A 12,205-nucleotide genomic window follows, 5' to 3' on the forward strand; every position below is an offset into this window, starting at 1 on the left:
GTTGCTTGGAGGGATGATAAAAGGAGCTTAGAAGCCTGCGCATGCTCTCTTCCTCCTGGGCCTGACTCAAGATGGACCTCTGTGTGACAGAGAGAGAGGTCACAGCCTACCACGCGGAACGCCCACTTCCACTACGAGGTTGAGAGGCCTAGACCTGCTACCCGCTGTCGAACATCCTGTTACAAGCATAATTTACAGCGCCTACCCATCGGTGCGGATGTGTGGATTAAGTCACTACAGAAGGCGAAGACAGAGGATACATTGCCGGAGTGTTGTCATCTGTGTTTCTATCTAGAAGACTGCAGATCGATTTGGGTCGTTGGTGAGAGAGCAAACTGCTCAATCTTTATCTATTCACTACCACCATTACAGAACACAGTGCGCACACATCTCTACCCAAGAACACTTTACTGCATAGCTGGAACACTGTACTCAGATGCCTTAGGCCTTCACCACTTGGAATCTATTGTTTTCATCAGTAAGGATGAGCTCCGGCGTGTTCACACACCCCACGTGCATATAGCATTATTCATTATATAAACATTGTTGTGTCTTCGTCAGGAGTCTGTTTGCTGAGTTGGCACTGTTATCACAGCTCAGCAGATTTGCTCCTTTCTTTGTGAAATAACTTTTCCTATTTGGTTCAAGTAACACATTTCAGAACCTTATACTACTGAGTTGCTTGATTCTTGCTTTATAGTATTAACAGGATGTCTGAACCAAGAGTGTTAGGTGGGAAGGTTCACTTGGTCATGGCCGTGCAGATAAGCAGGTAATTCTTAGCAGTCCCCAAAGGGGCCGTGCTACATGTGTTTCAAGTTTCTTTCACATTTGCGGTAATGCTATCTGCCCTCTGAAAAGTGATCTGTGATGATTGCTTTTCAACGAGTGCTATAGCAGCAGCTAACAGGCATTCATGAGGTGCTACTGCAGCCTCCTTTTTTTTTTTTACATTGTTGAATGGTAGTTTTACATTGTTGGACTATGCTGCTACTGCGAGCGAGTTTGGCTTGCAGTTGCAGAGTGGCCCCATTGAAATCAATAGGCGAGTTTGACAGGCGGTGCTGCCTGTCAAACTCTGCAGGCTCCAAGCTGTCCATTAAGGTAAGTACCTCTGACAAGAAGTGAGGAGAGGCACTGTGAGCTCAACCTCTCAGTCTGCTGCAAACAGAGTGTGCCAGCTTGTATTTAAACTGGGCGCCCTGTAAGGAGCTTCTGACAGGCTGCGCAAGGAGCACCGTATCTCCTGAACCATAGATGGGGGCACCAAATTTTCACCAGTGGTGGGGTAGATCTTCAGCTACCTGACCCCTGGTCGCTGAGCCACGACCCTCGAAGTCGATTTTTTTTGGTGATTTTTTTTTTGGCAAATGGGCCTATCTTAAGATAAGAGGCCTGGAGCTGCAGCTCCAATAGCCCCTATGTTAATCCGGTCCTGTACACGACTTTGCAAATAGTGTGGAAAAAAAAATAAAAATTGTCTCTGCTTTCAGAAAATGTATACTATTTAAGGGTGCTGAGCAATTTTCTAGAAATAAAAATGCAGAATCTTAACATGAAAAATTTCAAAATTGCCCCAGTTGACAAGTGGGTGCATTTTACACACATCTTGCCAGCTACATGCACTTTACAGTTGAGAAAAAAATATGACAGATACAATCGGCAACAGTAGCTACTTAGAACATTCTACATGCTTCACAGAAAGTAAATATATACTTGTCGCCAAAATATTGAAAGTTCATCTACAACAGTTATGTAAAAAATGTGTTGCACATTTACCTGATGCAACAACCACACTGTAATTATCCTGAAATCCATTCTCAGCTTTCACTTTCTCTTTCTCTTCATGGTTTTTCTTCTCTTTGTCATCCTTTTGTTCGCTTATTAACTTCGCAGTAATACTAGGTGTATCTACAGAACAAAAAGATGTTTCACAACAATTAGTGGCATTCCTAATGACACAGCTTAAACCTGAACTGGTAATTGTAATCTGTTCATTTCCTAAAGGAAAAACAGTATGTAGCACATTATGTATTGTAGAAATACATGTGAAGGATCAGCTAGACAAACTTTTTGCCTGGAATTCTGATAAGTTAAGCTTGGGAACATGTTACATATTTCATCCGTTTTAAGGGTGGAACATGTAACATATTCCAGCTTCTGCAGCCTCTCCCTGTCCCCAGGACCCCATCCTTGTGATATCTTTGGAGCCAGAAGTGCCGACGGGGAACCTGAGAAGAGTAGGATCAGGGCTGCTTTCTGCAAATCGATTGCGCTAGAGCCGGTAAGACACGTTTGATATTTTTAAAAAATAAACTGCGATCCTAAACGATCACTTTAACCATATCTCCCTCTCGCGGTGTGGTTTATCAGGTTATTTTTATGGATATAAATTTGTCATGAATAAAGATACATTTGAAAGATCCCAGGTGCGCAGCCACGCAGATTTTTTTTAATTTGTGCACAACCACTAGGATGGGGGAAGATGGAGTGATGTTGGTCGGTGAATACATAAGAGAGGGAAGCTCATCACATAATGCTACCAAAGGACAGTGCAGCATCTGTGTTGAGACCACGTCCTTCAAGGCAGATCAAAAGGACTCCTGTTTTCCATTTCAAGTGCAAACATGAATTCAAATTGAGCTTGTTAAAGTTGTGCAGGAAAAGGGTGGGGTCTGGAAATTTTTTTTTGTTTCCACGCCACTTCTAGCGTTTTTCTGGCGGTGTTTAGACAGTGTACAATAAAAAGATTGCAAGTATGTGGCCAACATTCAGCGTTTAAGAGAAGTAGGGTCATAGCTAGATCTTGCTGAATATTGGAGTTAATAACAGCAGATAAAGCGATTGTAAACCTTTAATTTTTTTTTGGATTAAAATAACATGTTATACTTACTTGCTCTGTCCAATGGTTTTGCACAGAGTAGCCCCGATCCTCCTCTTCTCGGGTCCCTCCACTGGCAATATTGGCTCCTCCCTCCCTCCTTCCCCCACAGAGCGCCCCCATAGGAAGCCACTTCTGTTGGATGGAAGATCTTGTTCCCACTTCTGCATAGAGTGAGTTGTTAATTGGTTTTTGACATTTCAGAGTGTGGTACACGGAGGAGACACCTTTAGTTTGTTTACAGTGCCTTGCAAAAGTATTCACCCTCCTTGGCATTTTTCGTGTTTTGTCGCCTCTCAACCTGGAATTAACATGGATTGTTTGATGATTTGCATCATTTAATTTACAGAACATGCCCACAACTTTGAAGATTTTTTTTTATTGTGAAGCAAACAACAAATAGGACAAAATAACAGAAAAAGTCAATGTGCATAACTATTCATCCCCCTAAAGTCAATACTTTGTAGAGCCAACTTTTGCGGCTATCACTGCTCCAAGTCGCTTTGGATAAGTCTCAATGAGCTTGCCACATCTTACCACTGGGATTTTTGCCCATTCCTCCTTGCAAAACAGCTCCAGCTCCTTCAAGTAGGATGGTTTGCGCTTGTTACCCTTTAAAAATCTATATTTAGGATTTTTCATATCTCATAGATATGATGTGGGTTAAATGAGAGTTTCTTTCGACCAAGAGTGAAAGCTTCAAATATAATAACATTTATTAGGAAGCAGTTGAAAGTCTAGCTAATACACAATCATCTATCGACTTACAACAAGGAAGAAAATATTAGGTTGAAATAAAGTATTTACATGAAGGAATACAGGGTATATTCCTCAATACAGTAATCTACACACATATTTAGTTACAAGTAAACGGGCATTCCTTTCCTATAATTACCCATCCTTACTCAAGTTCCTTTCAGCTTGCTGGTCTATCAGAAGGAGAGCATTACCTCTCCCTTGGCTCTGAGTATATCAAACCAGGCTGATGTCTCATGGGTTGGCCTAGCTTGGATCACGATTGGAGGGCTTACTCCATAAGTCGGTCCCCTTTCATGCAAATCCTTGTGACTATGCTGGCCAAGTGAGTTAAATGAATTTCCCCAGGAAGTTAGGTATTGATTATGGGGTTGGGCCCCCTCCAATGCCTATCCCAGCATGGGACCCTTTTAAAAGAGTAGGTGTAAAACAATGGAATTGGCTCTCCATTGTTTGTATATACAAGCCTTGGCCCACATTCTCTGCTCCTAGCAAAAGCTTAAATGAAACCCTTTTTGCCCGGCTTTCATAGATGCCAGCTAAATGAAATATATTCATTATTACAATATTTTACAGTTAATAATGGAGATTTCACATAAACTCATAAGGCAACACGTTTGTGAAAAGCAATCTTCAAGTCTAACCACAGATTTTCGAATGGATTGAGGTCTGGGCTTTGACTAGCCATTTCAACACATTTACAGGTTTCCCCTTAAACCACTCAAGTGTTGCTTTAGCAGTGTGTTTGGGGTCACTGTCCTGCTGGAAGGTGAACTTCCGCTCTAGCCTCAAATCACACACAGACTGGTACAGGTTTTGAATATCCCTGTATTTAGCACCATCCAATCTTTCCCTCAACTCTGACCAGTTTCCCAGTCCCAACCGATGAAAAACAACCCCACAGCACGATGCTGCCACCACCATGTTTCACTGTGGGGATGATGTTCTTTGGGTGATGTGATGTGTTGGGTCTGCGCTAGACATAGCATTTTCTTTGATGGCCAAAAAGTTCAATTTTAGTCTCAGACCAGAGCAGACTTCCTCCATACATTTTGGGAGTCTCCCACACGCCTTTTCGCTTTTTTGCTGAAAGCAATGGCTTTCTTCTGGCCACTCTGCCATAAAACCCAACTCTATGGCACGTACGGTTTATTGTCGTCCTATGTACAGATACTCCAGTCTCTGCTGTGGAACTCTGCAGCTCCTCAAGGGTTACCTTAGGTCTCTGTGCTGCCTTTCTGATTAATGCCCTCCTTGCCCGGGCCAAGAGTTTCGGTGTGCGGCTGTCTCTTGGCAGGTTTGCTGTTGTGCCATGTTCTTTCCATTTGGTTATGATAGATTTGATGGTGCTCCTAGGGATCACCAAAGATTTGGATATTTTTTTTAAAACCTAACCCTGACTTGTACTTAACAACATTGTCCCTTGTTTGGAGAGTTCCTTGGTCTTCATGGCAGTGTTTGGTTAGTGGCCTCTGGGGCCTTTCAAAAGGTGTGTATATGTAATGACAGATCATGTGACCCTTAGATTGCACACAGGTGGACATCATTTCACTAATTATGTGGCTTCTGAAGGTAATTGGTTGCACCAGAGCTTTTTATGGGCTTCATAACAAAGGGGGTGAATACATACGCACATGCCAATTATCAGTTTTTTATTTCTGAAAAATAGTTTTATGTAAATATTTTTCTAATTTTACTTCTCTAACTTAGACTATTGTGTTCTGATCCATCACATATAATTCAGATTAAAAAAAAAACATTGAACTAAAAGGCTATAATGTAACAAAATAGGTAAAAAGCCAAGGTGGGTGAACTTTTGCAAGGCACTGTATGCTGTTTGGAGTAGAACGACAGAAACTCACAAAGGAGTAAGATCTCCTCTTTTGGAACATAATCCATGATATAGCGAAAGTGCAGGTATTTATTTAAAAAAAAAAATATTTAGAAGGAAGGATCGTAGTGCTGTTGTAATGTTGAAAATGGGCTCATGGCTTCTCCCTCAAATAGTTGACCTAGCGTAGAAAGTTCTGATTGTTAATCGATAGGTTGTCTGTACATGGTTCAAGGGAGCTGATGGATATTGAGAAAACCGTTGAGGTTGCAGGGTTAACTTGGTATTGGAGTGCAGTCCATACTAAAACAGCTACTTTTGTAGTAAGATACGGAGTGACCGAGAGTGGGAGACCAAGGATGATAGCTCCTTGCAGATGTGCAGGCAAAATTTGCTCAAAATATGTCCAGAGTTTATTTGGTGACAGAGATCACCAATGCTTTTTATGGTCTCAAATCCTTTCAAAGTTGTACAATTTGAGTTTGGGAACTCTCATACCTGCCAGGCTTTTTTGGATTGTACACAATGGCATTTAAAAAAAGCAGGCTTCTTCCTGCCACAAATACAGGAGTTAATAGTTGACTGCAGCTGTTCGAAATTTGAGGCAGGAAGGGGGATAGGGAGAGCCCTCAAGTAATAGAAAATAGTTGGTAGCAAGATAATTTTTGAATTCACGGCTCTACTGGCCCCCATGAGGCATTATATTTTGAAAGGCTAAGAGATTGAGTTTTATTATGTTGTAGTAAAGCATTGTAGTTGTCCTGAACCAGAAAAGAACTTGGAGAGGAGATATTTATACCCAAATATTTAATTTGGGAGCCCATGAAAAAACAGGAGGATGGAGATAACCTTTTTGATCAATACGTTTTTTTTTTTTTTGGCACTTCACAAAAAATGCTGGGCCCAGTACTAGCACCATTGAGGACCAGCAGCCTCTGACTGCTTATCTCTATGACTTGATACGGACTGCATCTAGTCAGGAACTACCGATCAGCTTACAGGTCCCCCTGCAATCCCTGAAAGATGTTGGAGAGCTCATAAATTTCCTGAAGTCTTACCTAAATCCACTATCTGGAATACCTAAAGCCTAGTACACATGGGCCAAATGTCAGGGGGCATCAGCCCGTTCAATAGAAACCGGCAGACATTTAGCCAGTGTGTACGGCAGCCGGTCCGCCAGAAGTCGGGCGTTTGGCTGGCTTCTGTTGAAGGGTCATGACTGCAAAAGTTCTGGCGACCAGCTCTTGATTAGCACTCTCAGCCAATGCCTGAGAGCGCTGACTGGAGTGTTCTGGAACACAATAGCCCAGCAGGGGAGAACGCTGTACCAACATCGGACAGTTAGTACAGTGGCTCCGACCTGAGCTGTCAGTTTGTACGTGTGTATGAGGCTTAAGCCTTATTCTGAGTACCAGATCAACAATGTTTTTCTTAGATGACCTCTTCTGCTACAGGGGTACAATATTTGGTTGCATCACAGATTGATACCATGAAGCTGCATGCACATTCTGGGATTTAGTCTCTTTTCAAGCCGCCCCTTCACTTAGTTCAAAAACAGGACTCTACAGAAACAGCAGATAGATCTCTGGATAGAGAAAATCATCTCCAACCAAGTCTGTTTCAGCTCTGCCATGGGCTGTCTGAGTCTTCAGCGAATTGTTTTGTTAGAGGGATCTTTCCATCAGGATGTTTTTCTTCAAATCTGTCCTTGGTGGGGACCACTAAACATAGATTGAAAGTTTCCTATCACAACTGCAAGGTAGATAGGTTCATAGCCTGGGAAAGAGACCCCGTGGTCACTTCTTGGACAGAGCACTTCATAATTTCCGTGTTTTACATCTCTCCCTCAACTGTGGAGTATAAAAACAGAATTCCCACGATCGTAACAGCTACAAAATGGCCATGAAGAATCTGGTACTTAAAGTGGTTGTAAACCTTTACCTATACCCAGTGATGTGACTAGTCCCAGGTCATACACAGAGATGAAACAAATCCTGCTACTACAAGTCTTACTTTTGAGTGACTCGCTATAAGAGAATCTGAAGGCCTTGGGCCATCGACCTTGCCAGAACTTTCTACCCCCTTACTGTTCCTTCTTCTAGTCTTTCTTATCTTTCTTTCCCCCATTGTCATCCACTTTCAGTCCCTAAAAAAGAGAAAATTCTCTCGGTTTGTGGTGTTCCACTGGTGCTGCTCCTGCGAATCCAGGACTAAGAGTCACACTCTATATCAGGTACAATGCTTGATTTTAGTCCCCTGGAGTACATTGGCTTACTACCTGTTAGCCAGATATAAGGGTGTTATGCCTCTCAGGTTGTCATTCTTACTCCTTATTGTTCTTATTCAATGGTATACATATGTCCAATAACATTAACCCTCTTTACAGTTAGGTGGTTCCCACCGTGGTTCAGATTAATGTACAGGTTATATCTGTTGTGGAGCCTTTAGACCACAGTTTCCTGAATTACCATGACACTGTACTGGAACCTTGACTGTAATATAATTAATGTACTTAGCATTTTTTGACGGGCTACTGTTATGGCCTATCATTTGATGCTGATGGTCGATGTGTGTGATATTATGCCACTTTGTACAACCCGCATACCTTAAAGATTAAAAAAAAAAAAAAAAAAATCCTGCTACATAAGTTGTGCCTATCTAGATTTTTTTTCAGCAGCAGAAAGCAGGGAGTGGCAATCTGACGTCTCACATACACTGCAGAGCTAGAGCAAAGAGTTCCCTGCAATTTGATAGCTGAGTAGTGGGAAGGGACACAACACCCTGTACACAGCCTCATAGAAAAACATACAGAGCTGAGGCTATGAGAAACTTGCTGTACGTGGGATAGGGGTGGGGGGGGGGGGGGGGGGGGGTTGTCTCGTGGGAGGTCAATGTGTCAGCCTACAGGTAACTCCGGTAGACAGCAAAGAGGACAGATCCACACAGAGTTTTCGATTGAGGCTAGTACATACTTTAGAGGGACCGCGGTGATTTATTATTTGCCCAAGATCCATAAACATCCCACCTGCCCCCCAGGTCGTCCTATTGTAAGTGGCATTGATTCTGTTACGTCCCGGGTGGGCAGGTATATTGATTTTTTTCTCTAGCCAATTGTCAATAAGATGCCTTCCTATATAAAAGACTCACGTCATGTGATTAATCTATTCGCCGCATCTCGGAGCTATTTTTGGTTCGGAGGCCAATTTTACAAACAAGACAGAGGAGTCGCCATGGGGACTAAGTATGTCCCCAGTCTGGCGAACCTCTTTATAGCCCTATGGGAAGAGGATGTCGTCTATGCCCAACAGAAACCCCAGGTGGTTCTGTGGGCCAGGTATATAGACAACATCCTCCTCCTATGGGATGGAGAGAAGTTTGATCTTGACTCCTTTCTTGGAGAACTCAACACCAACACCAGAGGTATTTTCCTCAATTATGAAGCCAGCATGAGATCCACTTTTTAGATCTCACCATCCGAATAAAAGAGGGTCAGTTCACTACTACCACCTACTTTAAAAGCAACGACCATAATTCATATATCCCCACTAACAGCTGTCATCATGAGGCTTGGATTAGGTCGGTGCCAAAGAGCCAGTACGTCCGCCTGAGACGTAACTGTTCCGACAGGGGTGAATTTCTCCTGCAGGCAGACGTCCTGACCAAATTGTTTCTGGAGAAGGGCTATTCTGATACACTCCTCAAAAACACTCTAGAAGAGGTATCATGCATGGATAGAAGTGAACTACTTAAGGAAAAGATGCCCAATACCATTAGGGTGCCTTCCACTCCTTTTATTACAACATACTCCATCCAACATAGATCTGTCGGTCAAATGATTAAGAAACATTGGCACATTCTCACCAGTGATCCCACTCTTAATACTATCCTTCCTAACAAACCACAGGTGGTTTATAGAGGGGCACCTTCCCTCAGGAACACTATTGCCAACAATATCATTGATCCCCCTACCATCAAGAGGGGATTCTTTGACAGTCTCATGGGATTTTACCAATGCAGGAGATGTAGAATATGCTCACTGAATGGTTGTACTCATAGGAGAACTCATTCCTTTAGGTCTAGCAGCACTCAGGTTGAATTCATGATCAAGCCTTTTGTCACATGCTCCACTACTTTTGTACCTGCTCCAATGCCCTTGCGGGCTACAATATGTGGGCAGGACCAAACGACCCCTTATAGTTAGACTCAATGAGCATGTGACAAATATCCTCAATGGTTTTCCCAAGCACCCCGTGTCTAGACATTACCTGGAAGTCCACAATAAGAATCCAGATAAAACTATATTTTTGAGGATAAATTTACATGTCCTTGGAGGGGTGGATCCTTGGTGCGAGGTATCTCGCGCCTTGAAATGGCTTGGATACACAGAATTAAGTGTTACACACCGTTTGGGTTGAACTTAGAGGTAGACTTGAATGCGTTTATTGACAATGCTTAGTAATGCCATCCCTTATATAATATGTTTTTTGATTACACATGTTGGTGCCACCCTGTATGTCTATGTGAACTTGTTGTGACATCTCAGTGACGCATTACACATATATGCATATATAGGTATGAATAATTCCTATATATGTATTTTTTCATATTTTTTTATTTTTCTTAATTTTCGATCACTATTTTATTTATTTTAAATATAATTTATTTTAAAAATATTCCTCCATTTGGTTCATATATATATATATATATATATGATTTTTCATGTTTCGTGGGTGTCTTATGACGTCTTATAAGTACAATTTATTACTCCCCTTATCACGTATCCATCTACTCATTACCATCACCGGACCACTTTTTAGGGGTGGGAGTCTAGTATGGAGTTCTACAATGGCGTGGTGTTGCTTCCCATACGTTTCACACCTAGCTATGTGCCATTGAGGGTTTAACTAATGTATTAAGTCTAGACATGGCCATTTTCGTTGCGTCTACTTATTCCCTTCTTTTGGTCACTGTTTCTGAGTGGAACTTTTTATATATATATAAAACATTTTTTAATTTTTTTCGGGTGGCACTTTCATCTTTTTCCACAAGATGGCGTAATGCCGTTTTCTAACACATTTCAGGCTCCTCCTCTCCATACGATGGAGCAATGCTGTTCTATAATAGATTTTTGGCTGATATGGGTTTGTGTCAGTGTATCATTTAATGACTGATTATCCAACGTGGCCAATTTAATTTAATTTTTATTCTTATGAACTTTCCAGAAGTTTAATACATATATTTGAGCTTTAGCCCTTGTTATGATTTTATTATCTTATCCTCATATGATTTCAGTATGGTTTATTGCTTTTAGGGTAGCTTCCTGTCACGTGGATGTTTCCTGATTCAATCCTTTCAAACGATTGGTTGTTTACATCTGACGCCCCTGAGATGTCACAATGGGGCGTGGTTTTACCTGTCCATGTATTGCGATGAGTCAGAGCGTCGCCCGTTCCCCAGACGACGTCAGTTATAGACGAAACGTATGTCAGGAGGTTGACGCTCTGACGTTATCGCACCTTGCCAGAACAGGCCCTCACTTGCCGGCCGGCAAACTGCTCTGTTTTTACTATGAACTTGTAAGTTTTCTACTTAATTTTAATAAATTGTTTTATCGGAATTACACTATGGCCACCTTTTCTTCATCCCTATGTCCTTGAATTCGGGCTGTTGCATTGCCCCTTTATACGCTTGGAGCCACGCTGCACAGAGGGTCATTCTACTATAGCGGGAGATCTGGATACAGCCTACTACGTGGTTGTTTGGGTATCATCCATTACGCTGTCTAGAGGATTGCTCAAGTGCTAGCTGCACACCCTGATTTGGCTTTATATACATGCCTGTTGTGCTTGCAATCTGGTAAGTGCATATTTTAGGTAGTGGAGGATCACTGTGAGGGGTGTTTTCAATTTCTCACCTTTCCACACTGGCTCTTATGAAAAGTTATCATGGGACTCTTTCCATCTCCATTATAGACTTTTTAGATTTCTGAGGTTATGGACTTTACTATCATTTTGTACATTTAGGATTTGATGCAATTTTGTATTTATTTTTGCATTGATTGATTTCTATGCATTTTCTCATCTATAGTATAGTATAGCGCAGTTTTTTAGAGGGATGTGCTTTGTTCATTACTCATGTCTGAAGTTTACAACCACTTTCAAGCAGTATTAAATCAAAAAACAAAAAATTGAGGACATTGCAGCTTAGCAATCCTTAAATGCGGTGGCTGCATTCGTTATCTTTTTATTTCAATTTTTTTCTTTTATTTTCATCTGTGATCTAGCCAGAAATGCACCTCTTGTCCTAGAGATAAGCTCCACTCTGGATAGAGAATGAATGCAGACAACTTTGGACAACAGCATTGGCAATCTGGGAAGAGAGTAGGGCTAGAAGGTCTAGCAGATTTTGATGGGCGTGACTACCAAATTAAAGTTGAACATTTAAGCAGTTTTTTTTTCCTTTTGGGATAAAGGTATGCATACAGTAATAAAAGCTGACCAATGTAAGCAGGCCCATTAGTTGTTAAATGGTGTGTCTAACTGCTGGGCAGCTTGATCTGTTAAAGGAATATGAAAAAAAAATTGCTGGCCAGACCACCAGGAGAAAAAAAAAAAAAAAGAAAACTTGTTGCAACATAATATATTTTTGTTTTTCTGTTTAATACAGTTTTACTGAAAAAAAAGACCACCTCCAGGTGAGCCTGCTCTCTGGTGCATTGCTATATATGTTCCATAGTT

At 41.5% G+C, this 12,205-nt stretch overlaps 1 protein-coding gene across 5 annotated transcripts in view; it reads right to left on the reverse strand.

The window, feature by feature from the left end:
* BIRC6 (baculoviral IAP repeat containing 6) overlaps positions 1-12,205 on the reverse strand; it is a 709,573-nt gene that overhangs the window by 244,039 nt on the left and 453,329 nt on the right. For all 5 annotated transcript variants that reach the window (XM_073627731.1, XM_073627734.1, XM_073627732.1 and 2 more), the window contains exon 58: positions 1,780-1,911. In XM_073627731.1, coding sequence (XP_073483832.1) covers positions 1,780-1,911 — 132 coding nt within the window. The remainder of the gene's footprint in view (positions 1-1,779; positions 1,912-12,205) is intronic.

The sequence above is a fragment of the Aquarana catesbeiana genome, linkage group LG04, assembly GCF_042186555.1.
Source record: "Aquarana catesbeiana isolate 2022-GZ linkage group LG04, ASM4218655v1, whole genome shotgun sequence".
NCBI lineage: Eukaryota > Metazoa > Chordata > Amphibia > Anura > Ranidae > Aquarana > Aquarana catesbeiana.